Source organism: Cyprinodon tularosa, unplaced genomic scaffold (genome assembly GCF_016077235.1).
Source record: "Cyprinodon tularosa strain WSP-4 unplaced genomic scaffold, ASM1607723v1 ctg191, whole genome shotgun sequence".
Taxonomy (NCBI): domain Eukaryota; kingdom Metazoa; phylum Chordata; class Actinopteri; order Cyprinodontiformes; family Cyprinodontidae; genus Cyprinodon; species Cyprinodon tularosa.
In genome coordinates this window covers 686,218-709,241 of record NW_024038682.1, presented here as the reverse complement: position 1 = coordinate 709,241, position 23,024 = coordinate 686,218, and the positions used below count along the sequence as shown (strand labels likewise).

General features: G+C 36.5%; 1 protein-coding gene across 8 annotated transcripts in view; it reads right to left on the bottom strand.

The window, feature by feature from the left end:
• The window catches only part of cdkl5 (cyclin-dependent kinase-like 5), a 56,383-nt gene that overhangs the window by 23,276 nt on the left and 10,083 nt on the right, over window positions 1-23,024 (bottom strand). For all 8 annotated transcript variants that reach the window (XM_038283218.1, XM_038283222.1, XM_038283217.1 and 5 more), the window contains exons 2-3: window positions 20,298-20,660; window positions 12,969-13,003 (exon numbers count right to left, since the gene is read on the bottom strand). In XM_038283218.1, coding sequence (XP_038139146.1) covers window positions 12,969-13,003; window positions 20,298-20,334 — 72 coding nt within the window. In that variant the 5' untranslated portion in view covers window positions 20,335-20,660. The remainder of the gene's footprint in view (window positions 1-12,968; window positions 13,004-20,297; window positions 20,661-23,024) is intronic.

Here is a 23,024-nt window from a genome sequence, read left to right as displayed (position 1 = left end):
ATCAATGAAGACCTACTGGGAAAGCTATGCTATAATTCATGTTAGATTTATTGTTATTGATGTTATGCATTAGATGTTAGGTAAGAGGGTACTAATTTAACCAGTCTATATATATTTTTTTTCAATATTTTTTTCTCTTCTCATAGAAAAGAGAAATAAATCCTTGTTAGTTAAAACAGAATACAATAGAACAGATATTCTCTATTAAAATGTGTTTTGTTTAAGTGAGGTTCAAAAGGTCTAACAGCTGCTTGGAGGAAGGAACTGTGGTAACAGATTGTGCACCTAGGATGCAGCAGTGTGTCAGAGAAGGAGCCCTCCAGCTCTGCAGCAGCTTCAAGCACAGGGTGGGAGCCATTTTCCAAACAGTGATATTATTTTTAGCAGAGTCCTTCTGTCTCCAACCCCCAGGTCCAGGGGCCTTCCTAGGTTACCACTGGTCTTCCTGAGAAACTTATCAAACCAATTTCTCTCAGCTTTAAATAAGCAATCAATAAGAAAAAGAAGAGGAAAATAAATCATCTTCATCCAAGAGTGAATTTTCAATATACAGTATTGCAAATTTTTATTTTTCATTTTATTTCCTTGTATTCTATATGTAACACACCTTTAGAAAAAGAATATAAAAGGGGTGTTGTGATGCTTCTTTTATTCTATGACTATCAATTTTCAGTTAGTTACACTATATTGTTTTTAATAGATAACAGATAAAAATAAATGTTTGCAATCACAACACTCTTAGCCTAATATCCTCGAAAACGGTTTGGTTCCGTCATCTATAACCCTCAGGATGTAGCAATGAACACAGCGGACCGGAGGGGATTACATCATACCCCAAAGTGTCCTTGGCTGCTCTCATGTTTCTCAATTGTCCTTTTGTCTACAGCGGGTCAGACTCCACAGTCAGTCTCATTGCAGCGATAAAGCAAGGCATTGTGGTGCTGCCTGTCACTGCCAGCTCTCTTGCTTATATCAGCCAAGTGTTTTATGATGGTGTGAAATACAAACTTGTCAGTTAAGAATTGGATTCTCATCTGCAAATTAGGAAAAATAGCATTCTGGGCCCCATAAAGAATACATGACATTTTAAAATGTAGTATCACCATGTAGATTCAGCTAATGCTTGTCTTACATCTTTGATTTACCTTCTCAGCCACTGATAAGTCTGCAGGCTAAAGATAACCTTTAAGATTGTAACTGTCTGATGATATCAGCACTTAATATTAGTACTAATGGTTTAACAATTAAATGACATACTATTTGACGCTTAAGTTAAGGCCTAACTTTCCTATGCTTAGATTTATATGCCAGTAAATACAGTACCTTATGAAACATGGCCAAAGACAATTGTAAACAATTGCTAGTAATTAATTTGTCTTCTTACCCCCACAGAGCTAAACAGTGACACTGTATCTGCACCTTGAGACAGTCAACTGTGTAGGTTGTGATATTGTCACTCCTAAAGCACAAATTCAAGATAACACATAAGCCTCCATACAAACACCCACATATGCTAAACAACACTTGCATAAAGTGGCAGAACAAATCCTGGCACACATACGCTTGACTAATTAAAATGTTCCGTCAAACACACACTGCAGAGTAAAGTATATATAAATTACACGAGGAAGCCAATCTAAAATTAATTTACTTTCTTTGTTTTGATGTTAAAGCCTACTGTCTCTCCCTGATTGCTTTCTAACCTATATATTCAGTCTCAATATTCCCATTGTCATATACAGGTCTGCTTAGGACTTCTAACAGGGTGACCCATTTACATTACCAACACTGTTTAATACATCCCTCTGCATCACTTCCTTTGTCTCAAACACGCATGTACCCATTACTTCTTTCTCTCTCCTTTTGCCACCCTTTCTCTCCTGTCCTGCTTCCAGCTGAGAAAGTAAAAATAACTGCTCTCTTGCAGCAAAGCTAAAACCACCATTTATTGTCAGGGTCCTTGGCTCCCACGTGTAAAATTGAGTCTCTCACTTTGTTATATAAGTGGGAAACATGTCATGCGTCACATTATTGAGTCAAAGAGCCGAAAACGCACTTTAAGCTGGTTTTACTTTTAAAGCTGCTGGTTAATTTCTTTGGGGTTTTGTTGGAGAACAATATATAAATGGCATAATAAAATCCTAAATACTGTGACAATATACATAAAAGTAAGAACAATGTTAGCTTGTTAGGCTCTTTTGGGCTGTCCATTTGAGGAAAGGTTTTGTTGCTCGATTGCTCATTTCATTCACCTGTCTAGCTCTGCCCTGTTCCTCATCACTCATCATATCCACCTGTCCGGTTTCCTATTTAAGCTGCCTGTTTCTCAGCCATCAGAGCCAGATTATTCTTGAGCCTTTGCTTGTGAAAGTTTGCTTGTGTTACTTTAGGGTTCTGATTGTCGGATCCTGATCCGTTTCTGATTAGTTATTCTGATTAGTTTGCCTGCCTGTCTTCGGAGTCCTGTTGGATTCTTCTGTGGACTCTTCTGCTTTTTAAGTAATCCACTGTCTATCTTGACTAAATTCTAGGTCTTCCTTTCTGAGCTATTAAAATTTTAGTCATTTTTGTGTGGTACAGTAGACACAGAGGCAAGAGTATTACATTGACACCTGCTGTACTTATCCCTTAATGTTTGTTTAAACTTAATAGTAAAGCAAATCAATCTTGACCTGCGAATGACTGACCAAAAAAGTAACCCCATATGAAAGGAATCAGATGTGTTCCTTCTGAATCTTTCAACTTCCCTTATGTCTTCAGTATAACTACCTCCTCTTTTGGGAAATCCTATTAGTTCTGTTTATTTAATATCTTTGGAAATGTATAAAGTCAAATCTTGTATTCAAGTTTGCATTTATTTAGCCAGGTGCTGTAAACCTATCTCTAAAAATAAGTTTAAAAAAACTGAAGACTAATCAATTCCATCACTCATAATTCTTTCCTTCATAAAAGAGGCAATGACAAAGATTCAAAAAATAAAATCACAATAACGATAAAGACGTTTAGCAAATGTAAACAGGTAAAGGTTGGTACGCACAAACAATGCGTCGTAAGTTTATTTTTGTAAATTTGCATTCAAGCAGCAGGAGATTTTCCAGTTTCCTTTTCAAAATTTGAACATTTGAAAACAGAACATTTTTGGAAACGGAAAAAGAAACATACTGATGATAACGTATAACTGATAACATAAATTTACAATAAATTATTATCTGTCAGAAGAAACTTTAAGATACTATGAACTGCCAGAAAAAATGACAAAAACAACCCAAAAAATCAGGCCTGTCAAATAGAAAGAGAAGTATTTTGTTTTGTTTAATTGTTTGACTTTGTTTGCAAAGTCTTTGGAGTTTCCTATGTGATGTGGTGTGTTTCCCACCAGGGGAGCTAAAATATTAGTAAGCTGTTTAGTAATGTTGTATGTTACTGAGTCAGTGCTGCTGACACAGGGTCTGAGTGGTGTTCCTTTCTTGTGGATTTTAGGGAGTCCGTATAAGCATGGAATGTCTTCCCCTGGATATAGTCTAAAATAGGAAGAATGGTTTATTAATTTGTCCTTTTTATAGTTGTTTGAAGTAGTCCATGATTTTCTTTTTGTAGGCATTAATTGGATCTTTTTTTCAAGGACTCATATATGTTGGTGTCACTCAGTAGAGTGAGAATTTTATCCCGGTAGTTCGAAGGGGTGAGGACCACCGTGCATCTTCCTTTGTCTGCTGGTAATATGGTGATACTTTGGTCATGTCTAAGGGATGTTATAGCTTTCCTTTCCTGTGGTGTAAGACTGGAAGGAGGTGGTTTGATGCTGGAAAACATGGATGTTTTTTTCATCCTTAGTTGCTCTGCTTCTGTTTGACTATGACTAGACCTAGATGATTGAGAATCTCCACCACCATGTTTTGGAAAAGATCTATTGCTGCCATTAAATTCATGTACACAGATTTTCTCATCAACAGAAATTACCCCAGGTCATTGTGTTCGACTTGGATTTTCCAGAGCCATGTCTTTTTCTTCTCATCTTTTGGCAGCAGGTAACTGTTGCTACTATGTCTGCCTCACTTTTATGTGTCACTCTGTTAAAAACACAGTTTGCCACAGTATAGCAGTGGAATTTATGAATTGATTTTAGTCAAACTTGGACTCTATATATCTGGAGAGTAACCAGACCAGTTTCTTTTGTAACTGAGCTTTGAGATTATGTTGTTATGAGCTGGTACTAACTTGATAAGCTAACTTGAATCAATGAATCAGCTTATACTCGCACCGGCCTAGATGATAAAAGCTTGGGCTCTTACTTGATATAATTAGATCAATGCACATTAACATATCTTCATTCATTGTAATTACTTTTGTCAAAAATGAAGATAGAAACTTGTGTGCACAAAAAGAAAAGAAATCAAAAATACTTTTTTCAACACTGATCTATAATCATCCTGGTTTGCAACAGAAATAGACATGTTTACAGAAAGGCATAATGAATATGTTTGTTCTCCATAGCTAATTTTCCTGTCATGGCAACATTCAATCCCCGATTTAAAAATGTAATAAGGCTTAAAGCTATTCTTAATTAATAGTGTAGACACTGTGAGTGATGGACAAGTGCTGTGGCTTTAAAATCTTTAGTGCACATGGAACTGGGGTCAGCTTCAAAGCATGCAAATGTAGGTATAATTATAGGGAACCATGCCATCAATATCATGGCATTACTCTGTCAACAAAACGCTGAAAGCCAAGATCAAGACCCCACAGAAATAAGTCATTTATCCAATAAAGAAACATAAGTAACATAAGAAGCATACACTATCCGAGGTCCATGTTCAGTGGGGAGTAATTAAATGAACACAGACCAACTCAGGTATGAGCAATAGTGGAAAGTAACATCTTAGAAAAATAGACAACATGACACTCAATTACTAGTATATCTGAGAGCTTGGTGCAATCCCTTAGAAAATAAACTGCCTTATATAACAAACATATTGAGGGATATTGCACGATATAAATAAGCATATTGATTAGAGCTGAAACAATTAATTGGATTAATCACTTTTTTAATCGATTATTTATGTAATTGTCAAATAATTCAGTAATCACTTAATCCATAACTGGCGTATAGAGACTCTAAAACATGCATGTAGCTGACAGAGCAAACCACTTAGACCAGTAATTATATGAAAATTGTAAAAAAGAAATTATGCATTTTTTGCATATAAGATAAAATACTTTTTCTCTGTCAATATGATCTATCAAGAACTCCTCAAGTAGAAACATTTTAGTTTCACCTGGTTTAAATCTGTTAAAAATTTTCTTTAAAGAACCTTTTGCTATCTGATTATTAACCGATTAATTGAAAACATAATTAAACATATAATCGATAAGCAAAATAATTGTTAGTTGCAGCCCTAATATTAATGTTGCCTCTGTTTATGAAGAACAAGTTAACGAGAGATGATAGCATATTGGCTTTCTAAAAATGGTCAAATGTCTATCCCTAAGAAAGCAGTTGGTTGTTTTTTATTATTCTGAAAATTTGAAAGCAGCCATACCACTGTCCAGGTAATCATCTAAATGGTGTGTGTCTGTCCTTCAAAGAAATTTAATCCTGAAAGAAGACTGGCTCTTGATAAAAAAAAATCCACCTAAGATATTAAAGAGTTTTGAAACCAGAAAAATACCTGCAACGAGTTCTTGTTACAGTTCATGTGGAAGCAGAAAGAAATTTAACATACAGGTCGTCACAGAATTATGCATGCTTCTGGAAAATCTATGTTTAGCAAAAAATATTCAACCAGAAATTTTGTTTATGCCTTGTTTATCCCACTAAATAAGGCAAACACCTGTAAAAATATATAAGACTGATCTAAAATATTATGTTTTACTAACATTTTAGCAAAAACAAGTTAATTATTTTGCAACCTTCTCAAACAATACATTCACTTTTACTAGCATTGCAGCAAATATTATCCTTATAATTGCTGTCCATATTTTTCCATATTTCAAATTTGGTAATGAGCTCCACATCTTTGAGGATCGATTGCTTCTTTGGCATTAAACTCATCTTTTATGTCCTTCTCAGATTCTCAATAAATTCTGATTCTAACTGGAAACTTTGAATGTGTAATATTACTACCAGTAAAAAAACAAACATGATAGTTAAATGAAAAAAAAAAGTGTAATAATTCTTTTAAACTTCATTCTAACAGGGTTTGGGGTGATTTTTGATTGGTGTCATGTTGGTTTCATGTCAAAAAAGGAAAATAGCAGGAACTCTGTATACCACCAGTAATTTGAAGAAGTGGATGAAATAGGTTGTTGTACCAATGGCTCCAGAAAGTAGTCGTCAATACATTCAGTCTAAATCCATTATTCATGACAGCACAAAGTGTATTGGTGAGTAAACAATCAATAGTCGCAGAGGTCTACTACATATGAACGCTCATTAGCAGAAGTTCACATGCTGAACATGTTTGTTTGTCTTATATGCAGTGTTTCTCAAAATGCCGGATTTCTGGGATGTAAAAAAGTAATGAAAGAAAAGAAAGCCTGCAAATAATGTAGAATAGGAATTATCATTGTGAAAATAGAAGGACAATCTTTCTTTTGTTTTATTTTCATGAGTTACAGTTCTTGAGTTCATGTTTTTCATTATGTATACGGAATTTAATTAAATAAAACTAAGCTGTTTTTCTTAGATTATTCATTATTTAATCACAAACATTGTGCCCTTGCAACTAAAGTCATATTTTGAAAATAATTTACAAAGCATAAAGAGTAGTCAATTTTACAAAGGTGTCTGGAGGAAACTAAGATGGGGCATATAGTAAAGCAAATCTTCTGTATTTGGTGGGTAGTAGGACTTAATGTCCTCTTTTTTTATTATAAAACATCCAGGCCTAACCAAAATCTCAAAAAAAAAAAAAAACCTTAAGGGAAAACGAGTTGGCCTGTGAAAATACACCTAAACTTTCAGTCGATGTTCAGAGCAATGTTAAAGCTAAAATCAAATCTCCAAAAGTTAAGATTACATAAATATCAGGAAAATATTTACATATAACATCCCAGAGAATCATTTTTCTCACGTAAGAATTACACTTTTTTTTCTTCACTTACTGCTGAAATGGGGTTGTCATACTGTTTAGACAATAAAGGTACCAACTATGCTGCCAGTGCTAAAAGGGGTTACTTTTCTTCTACTGTCCATTTTAATGTTTATGAATCAATTAACATTGCAACAACCAGTTAGTATTAATCAAAACTGTAGCTGTCTATTGCAGATATTCTCTGTTTATGACATTAATATGTCTAGGCACAGCATAAAATAAGTTAAGAATCAGTTTAGCAATGCACAGAAGTATGCAAAACTTATGACTTTTTGTTACTGAGTGTTCCCTCCAGCAGATCTGTTTGGTTTCAGGTGAAAATTTCAAGTTCTGGAAATGATTTGGTCTTATTTTCTACATTACAAAAACCCAAGAGGGGATTTACACTTTTGAAAGCCACCCTTTGCTTCCAGCTGATTACGAAAGGAAAAACCTTGTCAACAACTCCGATGGCTCTGAGGTTGCAGTGGTCAAAATACTTTAGTGTTTACATGCTTTGCTGCAGCGAGGGTTCTGTTAGTCTTCATACATGTTTGTGTTGAAGGTTTTAAAATGTTTCTCTGTGTTTCGGCTTTTTTGCTTCATACACTATTTTATTTTATTTATTTTTTTTATTGATTTTGCTAAGTTTGTCAGTACTAATTTTAAACATTTCACTTTTCTATGCACAAATTTGAAAGGAATCAACTCAACCAGATATTACAACTTAATTTTTTTTGCTGCAAACATGGACATTGCCAGCTGAGCTCCCAGTAATATATAAAAGAATATCACAAAAAAGAAACTTTGACCTTGGAGTCATCACCTGGAAATCTGAGTTTTTAATGTTAAAATGTGTGTGTTGGTGTTGTGAAAATTGCTTTGTTGTAATGAATTAATAGTTATTATTCATAAAATCTTTATAAACTTTAGAACAAACATTGTGCCAAAACAAAGCATGTCACTGAAGTCCTGCAAATATAGTTTATAGCTAATGCTATTTTTCAACTCCTGTTTCTGGCTGAGCTTTTATATGAAATAGAATTTACATTATATACAAATTTCATTTAAAACATATAAACCCAATAAAACTGCAAAACATGAATATCACTTTTTTGTGTGGGTTCTGTCTTCAAACCAAAAACTTCTATGAGAGGGTCATTTAGGTCATCCTCCTGGATTAATGTCATTGTGTAAAGATGCTGACATTAGCCCTGCTTGCAATCACCACTCTGGTCTCTATTCCACCAATAGGGGTGATTCCAGTCAGTCAGTAAGTGTTGCTGCTTGCTGCTTGTGTAACCTTTTTTGCCAATGTAGCTCTGCAAATCGATGTCCCGGAGCTAGATGATAGCCCAAAAGATTTGCTTTCACAAGCAGACCGTTATGGCAACAGACATTATGGTTGTTGCCATAATGGTCTGCTGTCATAAGCAGACCATTATGGCAACAACCATAATGTCTGTTATTTAGTAAAACCGTATACAGCAGACACAGATATGGAAAGGAAGGTGAGAAAGAAAGAGGGGACACTAAGGGGAGTGCTCATGAAGAGAGAAAATAAAACAAAACAACAAAAATTGCCAACACAGAACACATAGAGAAACTCCTAGAAGTCTGCATCCACACATGCATGAGAGGGACAGAAAACAGAGAACATAACAGCAAAAAGAAGACAACAGAGAATCAAAGTAAACATCAAAAAAGCATCCAAAGCCGATGGTATCCCTCAGACATCTATGTATGTGGAAGGCATAACCTATTGTGATTACACAACATTATTCAGGGTGCTATATATTTGTAGCTGCAGCTTAGTATTTAATAATAGTGTGTATCCCTGAACACTTCGAACCAAACTTATACAAGAGCATGTATGCATAGGCATGCTCATGTATGAGGGATTTACAAAGCTTCTTCAGAGGTAAAATATGCTTAGGAGCAGGCGTGGGCGGCCCCAGACTCACCCTACAGGGCCCAGGATTGATAAAGAGACAACGTGAGCCCGAGATATTCAGAACAGGGCTGCAACTAATGATTATTTTGAAAATCTATTAATCTGTCGATTATGTTTTCAATAAATCGATTAATAATCGGATAGCCAAGGGTTCCTTAAAGAATACTTTTTACGAATTTAAACTAGGTGAAACAAAAATGTTGGATAGGGTATTTGACAGACAAAAAATGTTTTTTCTTAATTGTGAGTGTTTTATGTAAGGTTTGCAGACAGAGGCAGAAGCCTTGTGGACTTAAAATGGCCCAGAAAACACACCAAAAGAGAAAAAAAACATCACGTTGGATCCGAAAATTGTAGAGCTCTGTTTTTATTAGTGTTGTGCCAATGCCATTTTTTTTGGCCCCGATACAGATACTCAATACATGGCAGTGCAGTATTGGCCGATAACATACCGATACCATCTGTTTGAAATTGATGTGTGTCTGTATATACAGTATGAGGAACTGCATACTACTTGGATGTAAAATAATTGCCATCATGGCTTTGTCAAGCTGCTGTCTACTTTTGTGAAGCAGGAAAAAGACCAATACAAAGTGAATTCAATAGAACTTTTTATTGCCTACCTGGAATGGGTGAAATGTATGTATGTATAAAAACCTGGCCAATAAAACCTGTCAGAAATACTATCAAATGTCTTTTTAAAACCCAAATGTCCCACCCAGGTAACATCATCAGTCAACTTTAACACCTATCCCCTTAAAAAAATGAGGCACAACCAGTTTCTCAGATCCTTGTTTCCCACACTGAAAATAAAGAAACCCATCTCTAAGGATGTAACCCCGGTCTTCAGAATGTTTAAGGATTTCTTCATTTGAGACTGGAACTGCTTGGTCAGAAAGAGTCACCAAGGATTCATGACATTGTTGTTGCCTCTTGAAATCATCTTTTGCACCCAAAATGTCCCCATCAAGAGCTTCAATCCCAATGATTTTTGTCTCACTGTACCTGCCATTTTATGAAGCCTTCTTTGTTGTTTTCTTTTCCTAGTTTTAACTGAACTCTCTGGAGGAATATTAGACTTGAAGAAGGCTAGTTCTTGGAGTGAATTCATTTCACCATCAAAGTCAGAATTTATTAATGGGTCTGTCTCTGCAGCATAAGTTCATAACCATCGCTAGCTAGTTGTTTAGCCCGGCTTTGTGATCTGGTTACAACATGCACTGGTTTACAAGAGTGGATAAGATCTGGTAAAACTGGGTTATCCTGACCCAAGATAAGTTTGTGAGCAAGACCTTCTACTACACCAACACTTAAAATACACATTTGCTTCACCAGCTCCAAACAGACTAGAGAAGTAGGGTAAGTTTTGTGATCACCATGAACACAGGAAATATTTAGGCCTGGGCCTTCTACCGTATTTTCACGACTATAAGGCGCATGTAAACGTCTTTTTTTCCCCTCAAAATGTGCGGCGCGCCCTATAGTGCAGTGCGCCCTATGTGTTACTGCGGACTTTGTTGAGACCACCATGAGAACGTTAAAGGGGGAAGTGTGGGCGTGGATTGTGTATAAAAGAACAGGTATGCTTTATGCAGAACATTGTTGTCATAACAACCCTGAAAATGGCAAAGAGACAAGCCTATGAGTGAATCACATGGTGGAGAAGAAGGGGACCAGGACAGTAGCGATACACACAACGGGGTATGAAAAGGCGTCGTTTACTGTTGTACTTGACTGCCACGCAAATGGACAGAAACTGCCGCCTATGGTGATTTTTAAGCAAAAGACTTTGCCTAAAGAGACTTTTCCAGCTGGAGTCGTTATTAAGGCAAATGAAAAGGGCTGGATGGATGATGAGGAGATGATGAAAGCGTGGCTGAGGGAGGTGTATGTAAGGAGACCAGGTGGTTTTTTCCTCGCATCACCATCGCTGTTAATCTGTGACTCCATGCGTGCCCATCTCACAGCCAATGTGAAAAAAAAGGTGAAACAAATGAAAGCTGTGCTTGCTGTTATTCCGGGAGGTCTGACAAACGAACTTCAACCGCTCGACATCGATGTGAACCGGCCGTTCAAAGTAAGGCTGCGAGCGGCGTGGGAGCGATGGATGAACGACGGAGACCACAGTTTCACGAAAAGTGGAAGGCAGTCCCGGGCAAGTTACGCCACCGTTTGCGGATGGATTGTAGATGCTTGGGCTAACGTGTCTGCTGGCACTGTTGTTCGAGCTTTCGCAAAAGCCGGCATCATTTCCGAGGAGCCACACGGCACGGAAAGTGACTCTGACAGCGAAGAAGGGGAAATTGGCATGTCTGATTTAGCACAGCTGTTTAATTCAGAAACAGAGGATGATGACTTCGATGGGTTTGATTAATACTTTGTAATAAATACTTGAATAAAGCACAATCATACTCAGTTTTGCTCCCGCTCTATTTTTAAATACGCAGTAGAGGTATTTAAACGTAGTAGAGGACATGTACCTGCATATAAAAAACGCGCCCTATAGTCCGGTGCGCCTTATGTATGTGTTAAATACAGTAATGGCACACATAACTGAGACTGCGCCTTTTAGTACAGTGCGCCTTATGGTCGTGAAAATACGGTACGTAGCACTGATTTCCAGAAACAGAAGGAGGAATTAAGCTCTGTATACTTCCTGTATCTAGGAGGGCAGTGGCTAACTTTCCATTAACCCTAACCTCCATGGTCTGTTGTTTTACCCTGAAATTGATCTTCTACAACCACTGGTCTCAACACAGTGCAAAAATAGGCTGACTTGGCCTTCCTTATGTTTCTAACACTACAGCCACACAAATGCACATAAACACAAGCCAATTTTTAGTGTGTACTCTCATAAGAAAATAAGGAGTATGAAAGTATCAGAAAGAGCACTATGTTAATTATTTATCATTATAAAAATGTTCAAACAATTTAAATACAATTTTAGAAGGACTGTATATGTAAAACACCAGGTTATGACTCTTTTAAATGACACTGATAAAATCAGAGGGAAACCATGAAAAAAGGATTTAATGATAAAAAATAAAAGTTCAGTTGAACATCTGTGCAAAAAGAGTTGAGATACAGTTTGTTTCAAATATCAAACCCTGTGGCAAAGTGAAATACTTTAAAATCATAAGAACAATAATCCAAATGAGATAGAGTAACTCGCAGCTGTTATCCAGCAGCATCTTAATATTTTTTCTCTGATTAAAATTTACAATACTGAAAATCTCTCATTTCAGCCTCTAATGCGATTAATTATCAGTGTGGAACAATCAGTTTTAATGAGTTTATACTGCCACATTTAATCTAGTAATTATCAGAAAAAGGTCACCTTTCACACAGCATTGAAAAGAGAATTATAAAATTACTTGTAAAGCATGATTAAGATGGAAAAAAGATGTGTTTGGGCGTTCAGTGATTCAGAAATCAGCAGTAGCGGTTGCTTTAACTCAGATTAATATCTTAGTCAACATCTGTTTGTTAATGAAAGCATCAAAACAGGTGTTTATAATATTGGGAGAAATCTGCAATTAACCCAATTCACTCTGTTCACTTTTGCATATGAAAAAATAGATATTTTAGAAAAATGCACTGTTCCTTCCTTCTAAAGCAGAAGCCTTCTATGTAGTGAAAAGAACATATTAGATTACTGTTTTGACAGCTAGTCTGAAGAAAAATGCATACAATAAGTTTAGAAAGCAGCAAAGAATTGATTAATATATAAACCAAAGCAGTCTTCTTTTGGCTACTCATGGTCTGAAACAAAACGTGTAACTGCAGACTGCAAACTGAGAAGAAGCATGTCTTTATGATGTTCATTTGATTTCTGGAATGTTTTGATCTAATTCTAAAGGTTAAAAATGACTTCATATGATGAAAAAAAAAAACTAAACAAAATTTCCTACAAATGGCAGCAAGATTAGAGGAAAGCTTACCTTGTGCCTGCATTTAAGCACCACCCCATATGCACCTGAAAGACATGGAGGAGGGACAACACAAAACAACAAAGTTCAATAAGATGTCTTTCTGGTTCAACTCTGCACTGCAAAAATAATCTAGAAATAAGACAACATTTCTTGAATTAAATGAATATACCCTTAATTTGAGTAGGTAAATAGGATATTTTGCCAATGGAATTAGTATTTTTACTCTTTAACTAAGATAGTTAGAACATATGCAATTGAAATAAGACAATGCAATTGTTTTTTGTTATTTTAAATGTAAATTATCTTGCTCCATTGGCAAAGTGTTTCACTTACCTCCTCAATTCAAGAAAAAATGCACTTATTTAAAGAAAAAATGACTTATCTACATTTTGATTTTTTTCCAGTGTGGTACTATTGTTTGGCCTGTGACCTCATATACAGGTGCTGGTCATAAAATTAGAATATCATGAAAAAGTAGATTGATTTCAGTAATTCCATTTAAAAAGTGAAACTTGTATATTATATTCATACATTACATACAAACTCATATATTTCAGATGTTTATTTTGTTTAATTTTGATGATTACAAATGACAACAAATGAAAATCTCAAATTCATCATATCAGAAAATTAGAATATTGTGAAAAGGTTCAAAATTGATGGCCCCTGGTGCCACACTCTAATCAGCTAATTAACTCAAACCACCTGCAAAAGCCTTTAAATGGTCTTTCAGTCTAGTTCTATAGGCTACACAATCATGGGGAAGACTGCTGACTTGACAGTTGTCCAAAAGACGACCATCGACACCTTGCACAAGGAGGGCAAGACACAAAAGGTCATCGCTAAAGAGGCTGGCTGTTCACAGAGCTCAGTGTCCAAGCACATTAATAGAGAGGCGAAGGGAAGGAAAAGATGTGGTCGAAAAAAGTGTACAAGCAAGAGAGATAACCGCACCCTGGAGAGGATTGTGAAACAAAACCCATTCAAAAATGTGGGGGAGATTCACAAAGAGTGGACTGCAGCTGGAGTGAGTGCTTCAAGAACCACCACACACAGACGTATGAAAGACATGGGTTTCTGCTGTCGCATTCCTTGTGTCAAGCCACTCTTGAACCACAGACAGCGTCAGAAGCGTCTTGCCTGGGCTAAAGAGAAACAGGACTGGACTGCTGGTGAGTGGTCCAAAGTCATGTTCTCTGATGAAAGTAAATTTTGCATTTCCTTTGGAAATCAAGGTCCCAGAGTCTGGAGGAAAAGAAGAGAGGCACTTCATCCACGTTGCTTGAAGTCCAGTGTAAAGTTTCCACAGTCAGTGATGGTTTGGGGTGCCATGTCATCTGCTGGTGTTGGTCCATTGTGTTTTCTGAGGTCCAGGGTCAACGCAGCCACATACCAGGAAGTTTTAGAGCACTTCATGCTTCCTGCAGCTGACCAACTTTTTGGAGATGCAGATTTCATTTTCCAACAGGACTTGGCACCTGCACACAGTGCCAAAGCTACCAGTACCTGGTTGAAGGACCATGGTATCCCTGTTCTTAATTGGCCAGCAAACTCTCCTGACCTTAACCCCATAGAAAATCTATGGGGTATTGTGAAGAAGAAGATGCAATACACCAGACCCAACAATTCAGAAGAGCTAAAAGCCACTATTAGAGCAACCTGGGCTATCATAACACCTGAGCAGTGCCACAGACTGATCGACTCCATGCCACGCCGCATTGCTGCAGTAATACAGGCCAAAGGAGGCCCAACTAAATACTGAGTGCTGTACATGCTCATACTTTTCATGTTCATACTTTTCAGTTGGCCAACATTTCTATAAATCCTTTGTTTTTATTGGTCTTCAGTAATATTCTAATTTTCTGATATGATGAATTTGAGATTTTCATTTGTTGTCATTTGTAATCATCAAAATTAAACAAAATAAACATCTGAAATATATGAGTTTGTATGTAATGTATGAATATAATATACAAGTTTCACTTTTTAAATGGAATTACTGAAATCAATCTATTTTTTCATGATATTCTAATTTTATGACCAGCACCTGTAAAGGTGTCTTTAAAGAACAGAACATTTAGTAAGGAGGAGCTATACCAGCTTGCCTACACACTAAAGGATGATGAATGTCTAGAACTGTCTAGAACCCCGGAAGTCATCCTGTCTCTATTTACCTCTTATAATGTCATTGGGTTTTCTCCATTCCACTAAGCAAGGTAAAATTTTTATGTCCTTTATAGCTGAGGTCTTAAACCCCTGGATCAAAGACCTGTACTGGGCAGGGATGAACAGTAGTACTGTAGGTAACTCTTCTAATTTCATTGGCACTGAGGCGCATAGTGTGAGAGTGGCACCCTGGTTTAAGCCTTACATTTTATGTATCAGGTTCTTAGTGAAGAAAAAAGACCAAATGCTTTTTTTGTTATTGCTGTTTTCTTTGTATAAAAAGACACATGTTTTAAAAATAAAAAACACTCATTTTCAGCATAGAACCCCATTTTAAAGGGCAAAGCTTACATTTTTTTCCTTTAAAAAAAAAATCTAATTGAGTAGGCTACTGGTAAAAAAATAATAATAATAAATCCACAAAACCAAATAGTGTTTTAGATTAAACGTAATAGCTTACTGAAAAAGTTTATTATTTAAGTAATTATTAACATTTGACAGGTTCAAATATTGAAATATTAAATACTGGTGGTGATGCCAACTTCCACATTAAAGATTCTGCATCAAAATGAATAGTAGGATGAGAGCTAAGGCATTGCCAGATCTTAGGAACTCTGTGGTAGAACTAAAAAAAAAAAGATTCTTCTTCGGATTAAATGTCAAACATTCAATCAGAACAAAAAAGGAACACAACAGAGTTTCAAATTGATTAAGCTTTTGCACAGGTAAGTTAAAGGCTTATTAATGCTAACCAAAGGTCAGCATGTACCATAATGTGGCACACGTCTGCCTCTGCAGGTTTGTTGGATGTTTGTGCAAAATGATTCAACATCTGGTCAGCTGCTCATTTGTTTGTTAGCATTAGTTAATCTTTGTTTCATAAGAAATAGGTAGTGAATACAAAACAATGTTTATAAAATAGTTGCTAACATGAACAAAAGGTTTTCATAGATATAGCTAGGGCTGCAACAACGAATCGATAAAATCGATAAAAATAGACTTTTAAAAGCATTGGCAACGAATTTCATCATCGATTAGTTGTGTCGCGCGATTAATGCGTCATCCGCCGCCGTCATCACATCCACTTGACTGAAACGGGGGAAAGAAAAAAAATACGGCAGAGCGAGCCAGCGCCGCAGGGCGCAGTGTTGCCAACTCAGCGACTTTTCAGACCCCTCCAGCGACTATTTTTCAAAAAAGCGACTAGCAACAAATCTGGCAACTTTTTACGGTGTCACTGGCGGCTTTTGGAGACTCTTACGTGAAAGCATGTATCGTTCCTATGCCTCCCCCATCCCAACCCCGTTCTCCCGCTCCCGCAGGAGTCCCTCTCAGCGCTGCAGTCAGAGCCGCAGGATGTTTACCCTCAGCGTCCAGACTGCAAATAAAGCGCGCATGAGCCGGGATTGACGGCGCAAATTGATCACAATAATTAAAATAGCCTGCGCTTTGTAAAGTGAAAAAAGTCGTAACATGCAACTTTTGTAAAAACAAATTAACATGGCACGGAACCACCATGTTTGTTTCATTTTAAAGTGGGGAAACGTGACGTCAGTTTCTCAGGTAGCTCATCTGATGCTTTCCTTACCTTGTTAGTAGGTTACAGACAGTGACAAGGTTGGCTACTTATTTTACTTTTAATTTCATTTGAATTAGCTTAAGCAGCGTTTATATTTACTTTATAAATAAATTAACTTGCAAATTATGAGGGCAAGGCTTTTAAAGTTTAAATCTTCTGGCAAAGATAAAGTAAAGAAGATCCTGCAATTTATGGAAGTAAAGCAGATTAAAATCCAGCAAGATCAGTAATATGTCAATTAATTATATGCCACATTCCCATGTAAATATCTGTCTTTGGAGGATGTGTTTTTTAGCACCCCTAGTTCTCTCATTTTTATTCCAAATACAATTTATAACTTGAATCACAGGGCTATTTTTATCTCTATAGTTAAGTATTTTCTCAAGTAGCAACTTTAACTGCTATACTTTCCTGTCTTAAAAGGCAGAACTCTTCTAGTCTAAAAAACCTCATTTGTTGAAATGGGGGGACCTATTGTTTGAACCCCTTAGGGGCTGTCTTTTTTTGCACTTTTTGAAACAAAGTACATATTTATATGTATTTTGTGGATGTACAGCTACATTTCTCATGTAAGTTTGCGTAGTTTTAACACAAACATTTATTTTTCATATAGCACCAGTACAGTTAATGAGCAACCTGTACTTGTGTGCTTGTTTGTTCTGTCTAAAATTTTTATTTTGGAATAAAGAGGTTAATATAAAAAATATTTTTCGGACGATTCATCGATTTTTAAAATAATCGTTAGTTGCAGCCCTAGATATAGCCTTATTTTTTGTTTTGTTTTTCAAATTGCAAAGGGACATTATTACCATTGTTCACTCCAGAGAGTTTCACCCATTTTAGCTATTATTAATAATCATAATTTTTCCTTTACTGATTAAATTGGAAAATTTGTTCTCTGTATTTAAAACATCCTAACAATCTAAACATGTTAATCAAGAACACTGTTTCAGTGGGTAAGGACGTTTAAAGAAACACAGAAAGGCTTATAAGTGAATTAATATACCACGCACAATCCCTCGTTAGACATTTTTCTTCTCTGTCTGCGGATTTGGCAGATCTGGAACAAGAGCAGGCGAGTGCAGGAACATCACCTGCTCACCAGGACGAATTAAACAGTATCTGTATTCTTTAACATATAGGTCACAGTAGCGTGGTTTGGATTGCTCTGCTGCACTGCAGAAAATGTACAGAGATTCAAAACAAATAGTGGAAGTAAGCCATGAAGAAAATAAATGTCTTCAAGGGAAATGCAGGTAGACATATACATATAATGCAGAAGCAGGCCATACATATGTTAAAAACATGGTAGTTGTTGTACTAAATGTTGAATTTTCTCTTAAAACAGATGACCAAATAATATATTTTTGTATTGTGCGGTTGAAAACTAACTATGTAGAGCTAGAGTAGGGATATATTTGAACAAATTCAAAGGCTTACAAGCATAGTTTCATCTTAAATTTGAGAAACATAACATGGATTTTTTCATCTGGTTTCATCTATGCCAGAGAGGAATATTATTATCTTTTCTCTGTTTGACTTGAGCACAGCTTTTAAAACATGGTTTTTGGTACAGCCTGTAAAACTCAACATTTCTTGCCAAGCTGGAAGTGGGTGGAACATGGCCTTTAGGCTGCTGGAGGACTTCGCATGTAAAACACAAACAAAAGATGTGGTGAAATTTCACACATCTTCTATTAAAATATGCAGAGATTTGATCAAATGTGATTTAAAAAATGTAGGATGAAAATTAGGCATGTAAGTTAAATTAGAATGTAGGCAACCAGAGGACATAAGCAACTTAAAGGATTCATGTTCTTAATTTTTTCAACAAGAAAATCCTAAATCTGAAGCAGAGCAAATCTTACAAATACAGCATCTTTCATATCTATTGGCAATTCAAGGAAAGGTGTGGAAAAAAAAACATAAAATAAATGTCTCATACTGCTATATTATATCATACTACTAAAAAGTAATCATTCAATAGTTTACAAAAGCATACATACATGTAACAGGGTAATCCCACACATAAATACAGCTATAACAAGGCATTTAAAAACGGGGAAAAAAACATCTAAAAATGCTTTTAAAAACTTAAAAAAATGAAACCTGCATCTGTGTGATCTGTTAGAAAGCACTTAGGTTGTGCTTTTCGCAAGAAATATTGAAATATTTCAGGTGGATCTGGAATAAAGCTGGGGGCTCTTCGTAAGGGGGAAATAAAACGTTCAACCAAACTAACTTAATTCACGAGATTGTGTCCTACTGTTATCAATTACTATATTAGAAATCTGAAAAATATAAAAAAAAAGAAAAAAAGGTTTGTTTTATAATTTTTTGGTAAGGGCGCCGCCATGTTGCAGTACCTCAAACTGTGACGTCACAGGGTTGGTCAACACTAACTCTAACAACTGTATACATTGGATATACTGGTGACACATCATACCCATAAAACATTTAAAACATTTGCTTTGATGGAAGGCGAAGCTGAAAGGGCAATGAAACGTCTAAATCTCGTTGTTTTTGCTTTGGTGCCCTTTCAACGTGGGACCTGAGCCGTAGGAAGGAGAGAAGGGGCAGTTTTGGAGCCGTGGTTCTGACTGTCCCTGCTACCCCACAGAACAACGGTTCTGGAGATTATGTAAGGCAGAAGACTTTTTATTCTGGCAAGCTAGTGGTCCACTGGACAGCCAACTAAAGCCTGAAGATACTCCGAGTGTTTTTAATTTTACCGCCTATAAGTTGGGCTCTATATACCTTATGATAACCTGACCGCCTGTCATGGAAACGGGGAATCACAGTAAGAAATGGAACATTTCTCTGGAGGTTTGGACCCACTGTGGTAGCCAGTGGCTAAGGGAAATATATTAATCCTGATGGCTGCAGCTTGAGTTATGAGAATGTGTGCTTTTAAGAGACTCGCATAGGGATAAAGTTGGAGAACTGAGTTTTTTTTTTGTTTAGTTTGGTTGAACGTTTTGCGATGGACTGGCACCCTGTCCAGGGTGTACCCCGCCTCTCGCCCATAGACAGCTGGAGATAGGCACTAGCAACCCTCATAAACCTGCTGGGATAAGCGTGACAGAAAATGGATTGATGGATGTTTGAACGTTTCATTTTTACGATTTAAGGCAGTGGGAACCTTGTTGTTGGGCATTATGACAAGGACCCTAACATATCAAGATATAAAAAGAAAAACTGGTTAAATCTGAAAGGTAAAAAAAGTGAATATCAACACTAAAATGATTCACCAGACCATGAACCTCTCAACTGGCTTCTCATAACAGGTGAGCTGAACAGTCTATATAAGTTGTCTGCTTAGGCTGATTCACAGGCTTCAAAGGAACTATCAGGCTTCAATAAATCTTTTTTTTTAAGAATCTGCATGGCTGCTATAATGTTGGGGTGCTCCTCACATGCATATAAGGATCCTGCAAACGTTATGAATAGAGTCCTGCCACACAATACAAAACAGTAAAACTCTCATAAAAAAATACGCAGCATGACACATCAGAGTCCCGAGTGGTGCAGATCATCAGCATTAGAGCTAGAGGTTAACAACACTATTTAATCTGCAGTGTGAAAACACCCACCTTCTCCCACAATGCCAAGGACTTCAAACTTATTCATCACATCACCGAGAGCAGGTTCTCCTCCACCGGGTAAAATGAGCTGCTTGGATTTTAATAGGGACACTCCTGCTTGGACCAGCAACTGGCAAGGTGAGCTGCAGACTCCTGGAGAAACATGGCAGGCCTCTGACTACGTGCCATCTTTACTCCTCTTCTTTCCACAGACTCACTTTTCCTGCAGCACTCTTCAGAGACTATTTAACTTTCCCGTTAATGTGAGTTTGTATTTATTAAAATATCCAACTTTAGGTCTTCAAAGGGTCCTTTTATTCCATATTTTTGTGTTGCTCCTGTACCTTTATCCAAAACTCCACAGAGAGGCATCTGGAAGAGAAGACAAAGAAGCTTTTGAATATCTCGCTTGTAGGTCACTTCAAGGTCCAATTAATAATGCTATGCACAAGAAGTGTAAGAGCGGTTGTAAACAATGCAGGTGGAAAAATGAGACACATGAACTTAGGGCTGTTTTTGCATGACTTTGACCCATATAGTTATTATTACTTTTCTTATGCAACAACTGTAAGGGTGTTGTAGCAGGGTTAAGATGTAAGTACTCAATCAGGAATTCCACAGTCTGGTTAAAACACAAAGCTAACTACAAATCTATTTTATAGTTAACAATCTTAAACAAACAATCCACACAACCTTAGCTATTGTGTGGAAACCTGTGTCCTCAGAGAACAAATTTCTTATCTCTAAGCCTCATTTTTCCTTATTCAATACTGTAAAAATCCTTGGTGTTATTTTTGATCAGGACCTTTTCTGCATATCTCATATCAAACAGGTTTCTACAAATTCCTTTTTTTCATCTTCTTACAATTGTAGGAACTGAAATATTTTGTCCAAAATGCCTAAAAACAAGTGCATGCATTTTCCATGCACTAAATGTAGTAAAAAGCCTTCAGCTGATTTAAAACACTGCAGCCAAAGATCTGATGAAAGATAAAAATAGAGATCGCATTTCTCTTATTTTAGCTTCCCTTCTTTGGCTTGTGTTAAATCCAGAATAGAATTTAATGTTCTCCATCTCACATATAAAGCCCTAAAAAACCAAACATCATCTTGTCTCAGATAAACTATTGACCCTTATGTTCCTAAAAGGGGCACTTCACTCTCAATCTGCAGGTTTACCTGTGGTCCCTGGAATTTCTAAAAGTAGAATTAGAGGCACATCTTTAAGTTATCTCCTGTGAAACCAACTACCAGTTTTAATCCACAGGGTAGATACCATGTTTATTTTTCTGTTAAGGCTTAAAAAGTTCCATTTTGAAAAAGGATAAAGGTAGCATGTGCTGGTTATACTAAGATATCTGTAAAGTGATTCTGCTTTGGCCTTAAGCTGCTGGAGGACATAGGAACCACTTTTCATCATTCTGCTTCATTCTACTTGTATTCTCCAATTTTGCATTGTTTGTTAGTTAAGCCCTTAACTTTATGTTTTCTCTGTTTTTAATTGTCATAGTAGTAGCATCATCTGGCCCGAATGTCTGTTTATTTATAACACCATCCTGGAGTAAGAAATCAGCGGGGATGCTGTTGTTAACATCTTCAATTACACATCATAGAGTTAGGCTTGTTTTTAATTGTTCAGTCCTATTAGAAATAGCTATGGGATAAGCTTTTACTGTGATTGGCTGTTTGTGCTCTCTTTCATCATTTTAGAATGAAAACTCAACTCAATGATTTGTTTCTTTCCTAGGTAGAGCTCATTTACCGTTATCTTTTCTAACATAGAACTTTGTCATGGAATACTGCTTCTTTGTTCCTTTTGTCTGTCACCTTCTGTCTCCCAGTCAGCCTTAGTAGCGGGCTGCTCACAATGTGTCGGGTTCTTCTGGGAGTTTCTTCCAGTTAAAAGAGGGTTTTCCTTCTCTAGTGTCGCTGCATGCATGCTTGCTAAGAGGGATTACTGCAGAGACAACAACACAGTGCAAGAAAGTGTCTACAGCTATATTCATCCAGGAGGAACAAGTTCTTCAAATTGCTAATTGCAATGACTTGATGGAATCATTTGGGTTTCTTTAGCTAGAAAACTTTAAACGATCCCTGTATATAATTTGATTAATTTGTCTCTGTAAAAAATGCCTTGAGATGACATGAGTGAGTTGGCAGTATATAAATAAACTGAATTGAATTTACTTCAGTAGCTAAAACTGGCTACCCAATTAGAAAAAATAAAGCTTTAATTTTTTGCATATACTCCAAAAAGTTTAACAACCTGATTATCTGGGTATGTATTTTTTGCTATTTATTTTTTGGGCATTTTCAGGGTGACAGTTAAGCGATTAAAAACAGTTTTTAGGTAGTTGGAAAAAACAAGTGGGATTTCACTGCCATTAAAGTGTCAGACACGGCCTCCATGTTGAATATTGTAGAAAAATGTTAATAATTATTTCAGGACCAGAGATTTGGACCTCAACAAGTCTCCATTATCATTTAGTGCTACTATCCCTTACATTTATATTCCAACTTAATCTGATCCAAGAGACAACATTGGTGTGTCACATCTTAATCCAAAATCTTAAACCCTAAGTGGTTATACTGTATTGTAACGAACACCATCCACACTGTAAAGTTCAGTCCAATGAGGTGTGAGTGATGGCCGTAAGAGGAAACATTTCAAGACATCATACAGGAAAGCAAACTTGGGCCTCACCACGTGACCAAAAAAAGTAACAAAATGGAAAA